Source organism: Quercus robur, chromosome 3 (genome assembly GCF_932294415.1).
Source record: "Quercus robur chromosome 3, dhQueRobu3.1, whole genome shotgun sequence".
Taxonomy (NCBI): domain Eukaryota; kingdom Viridiplantae; phylum Streptophyta; class Magnoliopsida; order Fagales; family Fagaceae; genus Quercus; species Quercus robur.
Window position 1 is genome coordinate 65,918,727 of NC_065536.1, and position 17,284 is coordinate 65,936,010.

A 17,284-nucleotide genomic window follows, 5' to 3' on the forward strand; every position below is an offset into this window, starting at 1 on the left:
TCCACAATAGCTCAAAACATACTTCAAGGTTTTCTAACATAGATTTTTTAAAATATTGATCTCTTCGTATTTTTGGGAATTTCTAAAACCACATCTAAAGTTCATATTTTCCGCCCCCAACCATTTGAGAGATGCAAAAATGTTTAAATTCATAGTAGAGACCGCTCCTCATTCACAATTTACTTATAAACAAGAAGAAAAAAAAATTCGTGTAGATAATTTTCGTCAAAGTCTACACGCACTCTATGACAAGAGCATGTAAATTTTTATTAGATACCTCCTCCTTTCATTGACAGCTTTCAAACATTAGTTTTTCAAACAAAGTTTTATGTGTCCTTTTACGGTTCCAACTTCGCCAAATTTTATTTTCACTTTCCGCCTTCTTTCCGCTCTTTTTCTACATTTCTTCTAGCAAATAAAGAATCAACAAAGCACATTAAAACACACTCTCATTCTCTTCTAATTCAAATGCCACTTTATCCTGTGTTAGATTTAACTTAAAAAGTAAATGATTTAAATATTTGCGCATTTCCCAAACATAGAGAGAGGGAAATTGATTGGTTTTTAAGATAAATGAGGAATTATGAACTATTTCAAACATAAAGGGAGAAAGAACTTTCTCCCTTTTTATTTAATTTAATATTTTCTTTTGTTCTTCTCATTTTTGAGAGTAGCTCAATTCTTTACACTTATCTAATTTCCTTTAAAAAATAGTCATAGTTACGAATTTTCAGGTCTTTATCAACCTGTTGTCAATTCTTTACAATAAATTTTTTTTTATTTATCTTAAGAATATTATTGGCACCACCTAAACACATGAACATTTTTGCATTTTTACCAAGGAAAAAAAAAAAAAAAAAACCCTCAGTGCCAACTTTTAACATGTCAAATCTAGGTCATCCGCTTAGCAATTAGATTGAGCAAACATTGAAATATATTCATAGCTCAGGGACTAGAAAATACATATATAATATATAATCATTCATCAATTTTAAAATAAAAAGAAATTGAGAGGGAGAGTGAGAGAGAGAGAGAACCAGTTTGGCGTGAAACTGAGAGAAGCATGAAATAGAAAGAAGCAAAGGAAGAAGGAAAAATAGGGTTTAGGTTAATTTAGTTAGAAACGACACCGTTTCATTTATTTATTTTTTATTTTTAAAATCTGATTCAAAATGACTCCATTTTGGAACCATTTTAAAATTTTACTATTAGGTTCAAAACCGCACCCTATAGGTGTGGTGCAAAAATTCCCCCCATAACCAGCCGCACCGCATCGTGTACAACCCTAGCATACGGGGCTATACGCATCATCACACGTTAACAAGTGCCCACATATATGCATTTGCCAACCATCAACACCACACACTTGATGCCATGTGTCACCACCATGTGTCACTACTCAAATCTACATGATCTTTGTGAAATCAAGAACATGATTAAAAACTATCAAGCTAAACCTAATTATAAATAATAATAATAATTAAGATAAGAATACCTCCCTAATCAAACATATCTCACCACCGCGCACCCTTGGTGTGGTGCCGCGGTGGTCACTCCACAAATATAAATGCTTGTGGAATGTGGGGGGCAAAGGTTGGAATTCAAGTCTCCAAGAGAAAGCTTCACACACAAATACACTTAGATTAGGTTAGAGTAGAAATTCTATCTTATATAAAAAATAAAAAATAAATGAAAAAGTCTCAAATATACGAGTTCCACTCTCAATAACTTCAACTAGTAAATAATATTACAAGAAAAAAACAAACCTCTAATGAAAACAATCTCCAAAGTACAAACAAACTTCCAAGCATTACTTAATAGCTAGTTAACAAGTCATTGCGAATCCACAAATTTCTGGTTACTTCAAATCTTCTTTCAGAGCTTCAACGCTCAATCTGAACAATATTAGAATGAGGTGAGCTGAATAAGTATATCTATCTATAATATACACTGGAATAGGATCAACTATTGGAAGTCTTTTTATAAAGGAGATTATATATAAAGGAGATCATAATAGAGCTTACAACATATCAAACTATAAATTTATCAATGGAATAGTAACATGCTTAATAAATGATAGATATTTACCGAGAAAATTGATTTAGAATACATATTTTTTGAATGATAGAACAAACTTTTGTTGGCAGAAACTATCATAATGGATAGAGACACAATAGACTCCCCCATTGGTTGGGGCACTAGACTCTTAAGGGCATAAATATATCATAAACAGACTCCCTATATATGGGTATACATACTTCAGCAAAAACAAATATACGGGTATACATACTCCCCTGATAGCGGCATATAGAGCATTGGTTTCAAAGGCCAATAAATTGAACCCTGTTGGCTATGACAAAATCGCAAATATGTTAAAATAGAATCCATTTCCAAAACTTCCATCCAACATATTCAAAAGACATGTCCAAAATTCTCAAATCATCAAATCAAGTGAAAATTCACAATTTCAATGTTACATCATTTACATGTCCCTACTATTAGACTTTGGATACTTGGTTCACAAAGTGCTTGATCCCAAGATATGTAAAGGAAGTTTTTAAATAAGATTATCTCAAAATAATATTATGAAATTTTCAAACAACTTAATATAAGTTCATTGCCTTCACAATAAATTTGATGTTGAAAACCTTGTAGACAGTTGAAAACCGATAAGCATATTATAAAGAACAAAACTTAGATATAGTACTTTATGTGTTGTATTTTAGATTTCCTTTCTAAAATTAAGCTATGTGGCTATTTTGAAAGAGACAATGAAATTAAAACCACATTCTCTATTTTCCATGGTGTGAAAAAACCCAGTCTCTTCTCTTCCTCTTTTGTTGAACTCAAGGAGCAACTCTCACAAAATCTATGGTTTCCGATATCCTAGGTTTCTATCAATACAAGTAAAATTTTGTTCTTTTCATTTTGTTATTGGTTTTCGTTTCTTAGTTTAGATTAGAGTGATCGAAATGACAGTGACACAATAAGTTGACCAAAGACTAACTAAGACAATGAATGCGATGTCACATTAACAACATAATAAATTGTTAATGGGTGCTTGATTGCACTCAATAAATAAGAAGAATTGAGTGAGTCCTGTTAACAAATGCCCTTAAGGCATTTGTTAATGAACCATTTCAAGAAAGTTTTAATATCAATTTATGAGAAATATAAAAAGTAGTAAAAAAATTTAATTGTTTTTCTTTTTCTTTTCCCATGAAAGTTTCTAAAACTAGTTCATTAACAAATGCCCTTGAGGTATCTATTAACATGTTCCATAAAAAAAAAAAAATAAAAAAATAAAAAAAAAAAACTCCCTTAACTTGAATGTTGTGCAACTACCTAAAAAAAGCTTATCGATTTCAATGAGAAAACTCAAACCTAACTAGTACACTTTGGCACTCGTTAACTGGATGCTAAAGATATTTATGAAATGTAAAATTTAGTTATAATTCATTAATTGTTATACCTTAGATTCTCAAATTTAATTTAATATTGTGGTTTCATTGACAAATGAACTATATGATTGAATTTAATTGTCTTTAGAGAAGATAACACTACTTTTGTAATAGTAGTTAATCTAGCTACGTGGTTGAATTTGGTTGAAGAACTTAATTTGTACCAAAGTTTTGCCCATTTATGAATTAATTTTTTGTTTCATGTCTAAAAAAGAATAATAGTTTCTAAGATTATGCAGTAAATTTTGTAGTAGGTGTAGAATCACTCTTTTGTTTTGTGTTGAAAATTTGGACACATCAATTTGTAAAGCTTGTATGGTAAATTTTTTTTGTAGTTGTACTATCTCTCAATTCATATTTCATAATAGTTTGGATTTTATTTTAGCATTTTCTTCATTGTGACCTTGTAATCATAGAATCTCATTTGCACAATCGTGTCTAAGAAAGAATTTTATGAATGTCTATAGATTTCATGGTGATCCATAGTTATGTTACAAAAAGTGCTTTTATATACCACTGGCTCGATTGTTTGTTCATACATATATTATATCTAATTAGATGTATGATTAAACTCGGTAAAGTGAATTCATTTAACTCTGGCTGTGTTTATGCTCATATATTTTGTTCATGACTAAAAAAAAAAAAGACATCTCTGGTAAGTATAAAAATTATTTAAATTTGAGTCAATTTTATATAATATCTAAAAATTGAAGCATAACATTTATTATTACTACACTTCTATTGCACTATATTAGCGTAGCATTTTGGTCTATTTAGCCTACTTTAATCTAGTTCAGTCCATTTCAGTCTCCTTTGGTCCATTTTGGTCTAATCCACTTCAGCCCATTGGAGATGCTTTGGGAGGAAAGACAGGTAGAAAAATGAGCTATTTCCATTGTATTAAATACTGGACCAGACCATCCGGTTCAACCGAGAATCGAGCACTAGTCCGGCATGGTAAAATTCCTCAAAACCAATGAAAATCGGTCAAAAAACTGAGTTGAACTGGGAATCAAGCACAAACCGATTCTTTGACTGTACCAATTTTTAAAACCATGGTTATTTCATTAATAATTATGTCACATTCTTAGCGTAATATTGATAGGTTTTTGATAAAATTTAATGTTTCTTATGTTATTAAAGTTTTTTTTTAATATAAGTAATGAATTTATTTATATGTGCTTCATCTTTATTCGTATTTCAAAACATAATGTTTGAAGTATTAATAATTCTTTTAAGGGTGTTGTGTCAATAGCTAACTTTTGATATTCCGCTTGTTACTTTAGTAATATTTTCAGTCTTCTTATCAATTTATACTAATTTTTATTAAGTGGACTCTATAATAAATCATCTTTAACAAACACCTTACGATGCCCGTTACTATTTTCCTTCTTTCAAAGAGGAAAAGGGATTAATGATTCAAATAAAAAATGTTCAGTGGACTGAATTGGCATTTATATATAAAATACATGAACTAAACTATCACACAAAACATAACGTCTAAAGTATTAATGATTCTTTCAGAAAGGAAAAAGGATTAATGATTCAAAAATTAGAAATGTTTAGTGGACTAAATTGGTTTTTAAGTGTTTGTGGGGTATGGGGGGCAAGGACCAAAGTTCAAATCTCCAGGAGGGAGCTTCACACACATATACACTTAGATTATGTTATAATAGAATTAATAATAAATAATTTTTCAAGAAGAAAAAAAGGATTAATGATTCAAATTAGAAATGTTTAGCGGACTAAGGGATTAACATATAATAATAATAATAATAATAGGTAAAGTTGAGAGAAAATCCAATTAGAGTCTAATTTTGCACCACGTGTCCTATCTAATCTAAATTTTTAAATTTTTGTGCCAAGTGAGTTAATTCAATGTAAAAATTTGATTTCAATTAGAGTTTAATTTTACGACATGTGTCCCGTCTAATTTAAGTTTTTTAATTTTTGTACCAAACGAGTTAATTTAGTATAAAAAAGAGGAGTACAATATAAGTAAACTATAAAAAACTTAATTTTTGAATGATTTTATATTTATATGCCTTTTTTTTTTAGAACTAAAAACAATTCAAGTTAATTTATAAGTCATCTACATATATATGTATACACATATATAAGTAAAGCTGAAAGAAAATCTAATTAACTTTTAAATCAAAATTCAATTAAAGTCTAATTTTGCGTCACGTATCCCATCTAATAAAAAATTTTAAAATTTTGAACTAAGTTAGTTATTTTAGTGTAAAAATTGGATTTCAATTGGAGTTTAATTTTATGGCACATGTTTTATCTAATCGAAATTTTTTAATCTTTATGCGAAATGAGTTAATTTAGAGTAGAAAACAAGTAGTCTAATATAAATAAATTATAAAAAACATAATCATATATCTAACACTTTATATAAAACTAGAGGAAGAGAGATTTTGAATAATTTTATATTAAAGAGCCTTTTTTTATAACTAAAAACAATTCATTTGGCACAAAAAATTATAAATATATATATATATATATATATATATATATATATTAATAGGTAAAGTTTAGAGTAGATCCAATTAAATTCTACAATTGAAGTTCAATTTTGTGCCATGTGTCCTAAATTAGTTATTTTTAGAGAGAGTTTTATTTCTTAATTTTAGAATCAAATGTGGGATCTTATCATAAATATCCATTCAAATGAGTTATTGTGTACAAAAACTAAAGAATCTAAAATAAAAAAAAGTCTTTAAAAAAAATTGACAATTTACATTTTATACCTAATAATATACTTACAAATTTTTTTTAAAGAGTTAACAAAATATAAAAATGACTATCAATGATATTTAAATTATATAATGCATCTTATTGTATATTTTTAAGTGTATACACGCATGAAGTTAATTACAAGCTAGTAATATGTAATGAAAGAGGCAAGAACGATATATGTAAAAGAGATCATCCAGCTAACTTACAAAACATACAACATGCTCAATATATGCAAAAGGCCATAGATGGGTATTGTAAGATTCCTCTGGCAATTATGCATCACTAATCAAAGGCACCTTTTCATCCCCTTCCATCTCTCTAAACCTCTGAGGAAAGATGAACCGACCACCAAACTTCTGCTGCAAGTAAATGATCAATGCAAAAACCAAACCACCAAGAGGGATAGCAACATCCCAAGCAGTGGAATAAAAATCTGCACCAGGATTTGCATATATGTATGACCCATCATACTGGTGACAATAATTGTGAGCCCTGTAAAGATCATATGCATGAGGTAGCAATCTGACTAAAGTGTTTCCCATGTAGAATCCACAAGAGAGAGCTCTCTCTCTGGAGTTCCAAAACAGGTTCAGCAGTATTTGAGGCAAAAGAAAACCGTCCAAGACCAATCCAGCATAAGATTTCAAGTCACACCAAAGAGTACGCGGATTGGTACTTCTTAAGGAATAAGTATCCATCATAACATCATTTTCATTATTTCCCCAGTTGGCTATCACAGCGACTAAAGCCCCAGCTGCACATAAAGGTAAAACAACAAAGAGAACCCTCTTCTCAGCAATCCACAAAGCCTTCTGATTACCATCACCCCTTCTTGCGGACCATGTTCTTTGCAAAAGACGGAATTGAAATAAGAAAGCTACCATTCCAACCACCCTTACAATTACCTCATTTGCTTCAATCCATCCACCACTGTCAAAGAATATACTTCGCCCACGAGAATTTCTCAGGAACAAAGCTTCAAAGTTGAGCACAAGAGGTATCAAGTGTCCCAGAGTGAGAATTGATAGCATGACAAGTGAGGTGAAGGGAAGCACATGCGGGTGCCTTTTGACATGAAAGAGTTGGAGTCCCACAAACACACATGAAAGTGTTGTGGAGATAAGTACCATGATGATTTCTGCATCCATCCTCCAAATGGAGGCTTCATCCCTGTAATAAGTATTTGTAGACAAGTCTAAAACTTCAAAGTAAAGACTATCAGATTTTTCCCTCGTGCTTTTAATGCTTCCCTTGATACGACCTGAATTTCTTTTATTTGTTGGAGGGAACTCAAAATTGACAAGAATCTCGCAATCCAGAGAATGGTTTGAGCCAAGAGTTCTGCACCCTACCATACACAAGATTCCTGTTTCAGCATCATACAACCCTTCAGCTAAGATCTCAAAGTTCTCACACAATGTGGAAGATGTGTTGAATGGAGAGATCGTCGAGTACGCTGTGAGGCCTATTTGGTAGCTGATATTGACTGGACCACTGCTGTTGAAATTCGCTCGCTCTTCAGACTCCACATAGCTTGAGTACTGATAGAGCTGATTATCAACAGAGATTGGGGCAGAATAACCCCAACCTATATTTCCTTTGGAATTTTTCACTGACATGTGGAATCTCATTTCATAAGAAAACGCATTTGGGTACACTTTTGTAGGGAATTTAACCAAAAATCCCAACATGTGAGAAACAAAACAAATAGAGAAAACACACGTCAAATAAAATAATCACACGCACAAGACAATATTTACGTGGTTCGGCAATTTGCCTACGTCCACGGAGTTGCAGGGATTTCACTATTATCAGGGAAAATACAATAGTGCACAAGAACACTCTCAAGAAACCCAAATCCCAATTACACCCTAGCACTCTCTCACATAAAAAATAAGAATAGAAGCTGACTGCCTCTCTTTTCTCTATTTTCTCTCATGCGGCTGCTCACTTGGTTAATTAAGATTTCTCTCTTTTTCTCACACGGCTTCACCTTTTCTTGTCAAAACCTAATATATATATATATATATATATATCAAAGTCGGCTAAAAGGTGGTGGGTTACTATTCCAAATAGGAGTTGGTCAAATAGTGACCGACTTAGGCAATGAGGATGTGGGCTTGTGGCAATTCAAGCCACACACGGCCCACTTCAACAAATCTCCACCTTGGCTTGAATTGATCAAGCTAAACAAGAAAACTCCTCCATCAGCTCCACCTTAGCCCTTAAGGGCTCACAAGCTGCAAACATTAGCCACAATCCTCCATAACATAGTCTCTTATCCCTACAACTCATCCTCCTGTCCTCAAGCTAGAAGACCAATTGAAGCTGCGCACAGCTTCAACTTCTCAATAGTGACACCCTTAGTCAACATGTCTGCCGGGTTCTTAGATCCACAAATTTTCTCAAGCATTACCAGCTTATCTTCAACAAGATAACGGATAAAGTGGTATTTTGTCTGTATGTGCTTCGACTTTGAATGAAAAGCCGAATTTTTGGCAAGAAAGATTGCACTCTGACTGTCACTGTGTAGAATGCCCATCTTCTGCTTCTTACCCAATTCATCTAAGAAACCATGTAGCCAAATCATTTCCTTTCCAGCTTCAGTTGCTGCAACATACTCAGCTTCTGTACTAGACAAAGTAACAATCTTCTGTAGATTTGAAGCCCATGATATAGCTGTACCACCCAGAGTAAAAACAAACCCAGTAGTACTCTTTCTACTATCAATATCACCAGCAAAATCAGCATCTACATAACCCTGCAGTTTCAAACTTGCACCTGTGAAACAAAGACATGTATCTGATGAACCCTTCAGATATCTCAGAATCCACTTGACTGCCTCCCAATGCTGCTTTCCAGGCCTACTCATGAATCTGCTTACAACTCCCACTGCATGTGCAATGTCTGGCCTTGTACACACCATAGCATACATCAAGCTGCCAATAGCTGAGGCATAAGGCACCTTGCTCATATGGTCCCTTTCTTCTTCTGTCTTCGGTGATTGTTCTTTGCTTAGCTTGAAATGACTACCCAAGGGTGTGCTCACTGGTTTAGCTTCATTCATGTTGAACCTGCTGAGAACTTTCTTCACATACTCTGACTGTGAAAGCTTCAATGTACCATTAGCCTTGTCTCTAATGATTTTCATACCAAGGATTTGCTTTGCAGCTCCCAAATCCTTCATTGCAAACTGTTTGGACAATTGCTTATTCAGATTATTAATCTCCTCAATGCTAGACCCTACAATAAGCATATCATCCACATACAACAGTAATATGATGTAAGAATTGTCAAAAGACTTAACATAGCAACAGTGATCAGCTTCACATCTCTTGAATCCAATTCTATGCATAAAACTGTCAAATTTCTTGTACCACTGTCTAGGAGCTTGTTTTAGGCCATACATGCTCTTTCTCAGTTTGCAGACTAAATTCTCTTGTCCTTGAGTAATGAACCCTTCTGGCTGAATCATGTAAAGGTCTTCCTCCAAGTCACCATGAAGGAATGTTGTCTTCACATCTAACTGCTCAAGATGTAAGTTTTCTGCAGCCACCATTCCCAATACCAGTCTGATTGTTGACATCTTCACAACTGGAGAAAATATCTCCGTGTAGTCAATGCCTTCCTTCTGCTGGAACCCTTTAACAACTAATCTGGCCTTGTAACGTTTGCTACCATCATGCTCATTCTTTATTCTGTATACCCACTTGTTGTGCAAAGCCTTCTTTCCTACTGGCAATTCAGTCAGTTCCCATGTCTGATTCCCCAACAAGGAATCCATCTCATCCTTCATGGCTAACTCCCACTTGCTTGAATTCTCATCTTGCAAGGCTTCATCATAACACTCTGGCTCACCACCATCAGTCAACAGGAGATAATTTAGAGTGGGTGAATAACGCTGTGGAGGTCTAATGTTCCTGGAAGATCTGCGGACTTCAACTACACGTGTACTTAGATCTACCTGTGAATTTACATTCTCTTTATCTTCTTCACCCCTTTTCTGGACAGTACCTTCAGTCAATTCATCTAAGTTGACAAACTCAGATTTCTTTTGATCTATCTCTGTAACATCTGACACTACAGTTGACCTGTCCTTGTACATAACCTGTTCATTAAATATCACATTTCTACTTCTGATGATTTTCCTGTTTTGTTCATCCCAAAACCTATAGCCAAATTTCTCATCACCATAGCCAATAAAAAAACATATTTTAGACTTTGCATCAAGTTTACTACGAGCATCAGAATCAATATGAACATAGGAAACACAACCAAAAACTTTTAAGTGTGAAAACTTTACCTCTTTACCGCTCCATACCTCCTCAGGAAGTCTGAACTCCATGGGAACTAAAGGTCCTCGGTTTATCAGGTAAGCTGCAGTGCTAACAGCATCAGCCCAAAAAGTTTTTGGTAGTCCAGCATGCAACCTCATACTCCTAGCACGCTCATTGAGAGTTCTATTCATGCGCTCAGCCACACCATTCTGCTGTGGTGTCCCAGGAATGGTCTTCTCCATCCTAATTCCCTGTGCAGCACAATACTCACTGAACCCTCCATCTATGTACTCTCCTCCATTATCTGACCTCAAACATTTTACTTTCAAACCTGTTTCTGTCTCAACCATGGCCTTCCACTTCTTAAAGGTTTCAAATACATCAGATTTATTTTTCAGAAAATAAACCCATACCTTTCTGCTTGAGTCATCAATAAAAGTGATGTAGTACCTTGAACCTCCAAGGGATGCAACTGGAGAAGGCCCCCACAAATCAGTGTGTACTAACTCCAATTTTCCAGCCTTCGGTGTCCTGCCAGTTTTCAAGAAGCTCACCTTTTTCTGCTTTACTAAGATGCAACTTTCACACATGTCAAAATCAATGGACTTCAATTCTGGTAATTTTCCTTTTGACAACAGCATCTTCATCCCTTTCTCACTCATGTGACCAAGTCTTCGGTGCCATAGGCTTGTATCAGTACTTGCATCAGCAACTGCAATTGTGTCTCTTGGACTTGAGGTCATGTACAGAGTACCAGTTTTCTTTCCACGAGCCAATACCCTAGCTCCCTTTGTAACCTTCCAAGTACCACCAACAAATAGTATTGCATGTCCTTCATCATCAAGTTGTCCAACAGAAATCAGATTCCTCCTTAGGTCAGGAATATGTCGAATCTTCTCCAGTAACCAAACAGACCCATTGGGCAACAATATTCGAACATCTCCCATACCCACAACATCCAAGGCTGAACCATCAGCCAAATACACCTTACCAAAATCACCTGCAACATAATTCTGTATGATTTCTCGGTGTGGAGTGGTATGAAACGAAGCTCCTGAATCCAAAACCCAATCATCAAGTGGACTGTCTACTGCAAGAAGTAATGCATCCTGTACCTCTTCTGTTACAGCATTAACAGAATCATCTTCATTCTTCTTCTTAGGACTTTTGCATTGATTCCTAAAGTGACCTGTTTTCCCACAATTCCAGCATTGTACTTGTTGGCCTGATCTAGATTTACTTCTATTCCGATTAGAATTTCTGGATTTTGATCTGCCCCGGTTTGAATTTCTGTTATTACCTTTGCCTCTTGTTTCAAGGTTTAGGGCAGAACCAGATCCTGAGGATTCACCTGCATCTCTTCTGCGAATCTCCTCAGCCAGAATTAAATCTCGTATATCATTGTACTTGAGTTTTTCCTTTCCTGTAGAATTGCTTACTGCCATCCTCATTGCCTCCCAACTGTTTGGCAAAGAAGCCAAAACGATCAGTGCACGGATCTCATCATCAAAGTCAATTTCTACAGACGACAATTGATTTGTGATAGTGTTAAATTCATTCAGATGTTGTGCTACTGATGCATTCTCTGCCATCTTCAGATTGAACAGTTTCTTCATCAAGTGCACTTTATTGTTTGCTGACGGCTTTTCATACATACCAGACAAAGCCTTCATCAGATCTGCTGTGGTTTTCTCCTTTACAACATTGTGTGCAACAGACCTAGACAGAGTTAACCTGATAACTCCTAGTACCTGTCTGTCAAGAAGAGCCCATTCATCAGCCTTCATAGCCTCAGGTTTTGTCCCTAAAAGAGGCAGATGCAATTTCCTCCCATAGAGATAATCTTCAATCTGCATCCTCCAATACGCGAAGTCTGTGCCATCAAACTTTTCTATTCCAGACGCCTTTCCTGCTTCCTCTGCCATTGCTCCCACTCAAACCTAACCCTAGGTTCTGATACCAGTTGTAGGGAATTTAACCAAAAATCCCAACCTGTGAGAAACAAAACAAATAGAGAAAACACACGTCAAATAAAATAATCACACGCACAAGACAATATTTACGTGGTTCGGCAATTTGCCTACGTCCACGGAGTTGCAGGGATTTCACTATTATCAGGGAAAATACAATAGTGCACAAGAACACTCTCAAGAAACCCAAATCCCAATTACACCCTAGCACTCTCTCACATAAAAAATAAGAATAGAAGCTGACTGCCTCTCTTTTCTCTATTTTCTCTCATGTGGCTGCTCACTTGGTTAATTAAGATTTCTCTCTTTTTCTCACACGGCTTCACCTTTTCTTGTCAAAACCTAATATATATATATATATATATATATATCAAAGTCGGCTAAAAGGTGGTGGGTTACTATTCCAAATAGGAGTTGGTCAAATAGTGACCGACTTAGGCAATGAGGATGTGGGCTTGTGGCAATTCAAGCCACACACGGCCCACTTCAACAACTTTCCCTTCGGTTTTAGCAGGATTTGAGCATGACTTCCTCGCTATGTCAATCTTGGAATACTCATACTTCGCACTAGACACACCGGTATCCCCTCGCATATAATTCCTATCACTTTGAAACATGATCTTATCGAAGTAACCAGATTCATTCCCAGCCTTGACACTCCAAATTTGTCCCACCATGCTACTAGCACCTCTGATTGACCAGACTGCAGGGAACCTCAAGGTCAACATGGTTGAACAATTATCAAGATGAGCATCAGAAAAAGATTGTGTCATGCCCAAAAACTGACAAGCAACAATACAGAGCTGATTCTTGCTCTCATCCCATGATCCTTCCCCAACGAGAGTCATGTTGGGACTGAAATGCCGGTAATAATCAATATAGCTCCCGTTAGCAAACTCCACCAGGACTCGCGTCCTTTCTTTATCCTCAGAACATTCAATTTCACTCAAAGACATAAGATTTGGCACATATCCAATACTCTTATCCAAAGGATTGCTGCAGTTCTTTGCAGAGACGCACGCCCCTGAATATTTCAAATTGAATTGATTGACTGCCCTTGCAACTATTGAACAGAAACTGCGTGTTTGCAGAGGACTAAGTGACAAGCCTTTTGGAAGATGATCACTTCCACCAGAACAACGATCTTTGGAATCATCGGAAACATATGAGTACTTGTAATTCATTTGAGGAAACAACAACATGGAAATTGGAACAAAGTAGGAATCTTCATTATCAGAACTCAGACTCTCTAAAGTCCCAGTAATCAAACTAGTAATATTAGTTGACTTTGTGAGATTAGAGAGCTTCAGAACAGCAAAACGCTTGAGCAAATAATCTTCTTTGGAGTAAGTAAAACCTGTTCCAACCGCACAAAGGTTCCCCTTTGATTCTGACCAGTAACCTTGTAGTCTAAAAGTTACTGAATTTCTTCGATGCCTATCTTGGTAGTAGATATTTGAGACTCGAAATGTCAAACTCAGTTCAACCTTGAACAAGCCTGGGATATCAGTTTCATGAACAGCTCTGGTGCGAAGTGAAATGGAGTTTGAGAAAGTGGGAGAGTAAGAATACGAGTTTTGGGTGTGGAGTTCATCACCACCAGTGTAGTAACCATTATGGGTTCGAGGAAGTGGCAATTTTGGGAGTGGAAATTCTTTGGAGTTGGAGCCTGCGACAGTTGAAGAACATTGCTCATAGTAAGTATCTTGAGAGGCAGAGAAAGTGACAGAGATGAAAAGGAAGGTGGTGGAAAGAAAGAAAAGGTTGAGAAACCATGGCAGTGAGTGCCATCTTGGTGAAGAGTTGGTCATTGCGGAGGTGTTCATGGCCTTAGTAGTAATTTCTTCTTTCTTGTAGAAAAAAGAAAGATGAACAAGAACACTGCTGTGTGAAGACTTGACTACACACTCATTTATAATAATACACACTCATCTCCAACAAGATTTGCTTGTAGATTGTCTCCCTTCTTTAATTGTCTTTATTACGTGGAGCGATAGGCCAAGAATGTATTGACCCTTTGGGTAAATTAACCAATTAATAGATTAAATTTTCCATGCCTTCGACAAGTGACAATAGTTCCACAGACCTCAATTCACACCAGTTAATAGAGTGACCCACAAGATTTTAATTTTGTCTTTTTGATGAGACATGAGACCTTAATTTTCCATGTCATGGGCCAAAGACTTTTTGAAACATTTTACTAGCTTAAAGTCTTTTCTAAGATAATGAGAGCTGATAAGGTAAAGAAAATTAAAGCCCCCAACCCATAAAGTACGATAACACTAGGGATTAGAATTGTGTTGTGGCTGATAATCGTGGTTATGGTTTCCCGCTGGGTTGAACTAGTTAGAAATGAATTCATTACAAAAACCCATTGGAAGAAGAATGAGATTAGTGTTAGTTTCCTCCCTTCAAAGAAAGTATTGTGTCTGGCTCACCATAGATATCTTATTAAAACACTAAATTGAAACTTACAAGGATAATTAACACAAGTTCTCCTAGTTCAATCTAGCATGAATCTTTAGCAAATAGTTATATAGTCTAAAAGTGATGCTAGTCAATAGCTGAACCATGATACCATTACTTTGCAAGTCTAAATTGAATTGAACTTTAACCAAAGTCTCATTCAATGTAATTAGGATTAGTCTTCTTATAGAACCACATGTTTTGAAGTTTTTTTTGGATAATTCAATAATTATAACAAAGGAGGAAGGCTTTGAATCATGGAGATACCACTGATACCAGGAGGTGTCAACTAATTGCGCTACAAAAATCTTGGCACAGGTTTTGAAGTATATTCCCCTTTAATACAAGTTTTCAAGTTTGAATGAGTCTAGAGAATCAATGATTTCTTCTTCTTCATTTTTTTTTTTTTTTTTGAAACACATAGAATCAATGACTTGAAAAGAGTAGTTGAATATCATCAAACAATTATATAGCTCAAATGTCACGCTAGTCGATAGTAGTACCATGTGGCCATTACTTTCCAAGTCTAAATTTATTTTACGAACGCCAACCAAAGACTCATTGCAACATTATTAGGATTAAAGTCTTCTCTAATAGTACCACACATTTTGAAGTTTGTTTGTGATTTTTAATTCAATAGTTATAATGGAATAGGGAAGATTGAAATTCGTAATGTCTCCATTGATAGTTATATCTAACTAGTATGTAACTTGTGCTTATGCAAAGGAATGATGAATTGCAATGGTGCTATTGATGTTAGCTTGAGTTAAAAAAACATATAGAAAATTAGTTCGATTAGAAGATTTGGAAGCACAAAAATAGTTTTTTCTTGCGATTTTCGAGATATTGGCTACGACAATTTTCTCATTACAGTACTATTATATATATATATATATATATATATATATATATATATATAAAATTTTGAAAATCAGTATTGAATACTACATATACAATATCAATTCACAATCATTGTTCATAAAATTCTACTAAATACAACACAAAAATAAAAGAATAAATTGGATCCAATAGTATCTCTTAAATTGAATAGGAATATGCGCATGGGATCGTTCAGCTCAATTATAATTTGTTATGTTCGGGATCCTGGCATACAAAATATATAAATAGAAACAACATAAAAAATATGATCATTAGTTCAAAGAAAAATAACAGTAAAAATATAAATAATTTAATTTGTATGGAAAACTAACAAAAGCAAAATTCAATTTTGAATCTAATTAAATTTTCTCTAAGTATTGGTTATATATATTACCTAGTTAGTAATGGACTGTATATAGTCATGGTATATATCTGTTATTAGGTTTTTTATGATTTATTTATATTGAACTCCTCATTTTTCACATTGAATTAACTCATTTGGCACAAAAATTAAAAAAAAAAAAAATTACATTAGATGAGACATGTGGTGCAAAATTAAACTCTAATTGAATTTCAATTTTTAGACTAAATTAATTAACATGGCACAAAAATTTAAAAACTTAGATTAGATGGGCCACATAACACAAAATTATACTCTAATTGAATTCCAGTTTAAAAACTAATTGGATTTATATATATAAAAAGCAACCTAACAGCAAATAAATTTTAATTTAGGTTTCATTAAATTTCCTTGAACAAAAATTAATATGTATATTCTTCTATAGAAGGTTTCTAATTGACTTTTTATTTATTAATACTTATTAAACGAAGGCTAAATTAAAAATTACACCTCTAACTTTGACTTAATTTTTAATTCGGTTCTTTAAGTTTTACTCTTTATCATTTCAATCATTTAACTTTCATTTGTTTTCATTGTATTCCTTCCATCTAATCCACATTGGACAATGTTAGACTAATAGCAAGATTGGACAATATTGACGGAATGACTAAACTAAAAACATATTTAAGTTAAGGATTGAAAAAAAAAAAAAAACTTAAATGACTAATTTGAAAATAAGTTAAAGTTGTAGGATGTAATTTGGAGTTTAAACTTGTTTATATAAAAATAAAATTTCTTGATCATTACATGGGATGTGAATGGGTAGAAAACTAGATATGTAATTACAATCCATTTTTATTTTTATTTTATTTGAGTAAAAGTAATGGATGATGTAAAACTAACTCAGATATCATTGATAGTTTTTAGACCCCTTAAAACACAATTGATTTAACCTAAGTAATTAGCCAAATTGTTACTTAGTCCAATTTAACAAATCTAGGTTATCACAATTACAAAGATCATATCATGCAAAGCAGCGGAAAGATAAATAACACAAGATATGATCACCCAGGAAACCAAACCGATAAAAACCTGGGGAGGATTTGACCTAGCTATCCTCAAGATAAACTAGAATCCACTATCTTT

The 17,284-nt window shown here is 34.2% G+C and overlaps 2 protein-coding genes across 2 annotated transcripts; both read right to left on the reverse strand.

Annotated features, from left to right (window-relative positions):
• Window positions 1-6,478: 6,478 nt before the first annotated feature.
• Window positions 6,479-7,837, reverse strand: LOC126719961 (uncharacterized). Its single transcript, XM_050422456.1, has one exon. It carries the CDS (start codon window positions 7,835-7,837, stop codon window positions 6,479-6,481), a length of 1,359 nt encoding a protein of 452 aa, XP_050278413.1.
• Window positions 7,838-12,887: 5,050 nt separating this feature from the next.
• Window positions 12,888-14,264, reverse strand: LOC126719962 (uncharacterized). Its single transcript, XM_050422457.1, has one exon. The coding sequence runs from the start codon at window positions 14,262-14,264 to the stop codon at window positions 12,888-12,890; it is 1,377 nt and encodes a 458-aa protein (XP_050278414.1).
• Between the last annotated feature and the right edge of the window lie 3,020 nt (window positions 14,265-17,284).

Coding starts and splice junctions, on each gene's coding strand:
- LOC126719961 (XM_050422456.1), bottom strand. CDS start 7,837: ATGAGATTCCACATGTCAGTGAAAAATTCCAAAGGAAATATAGGTTGG.
- LOC126719962 (XM_050422457.1), bottom strand. CDS start 14,264: ATGACCAACTCTTCACCAAGATGGCACTCACTGCCATGGTTTCTCAAC.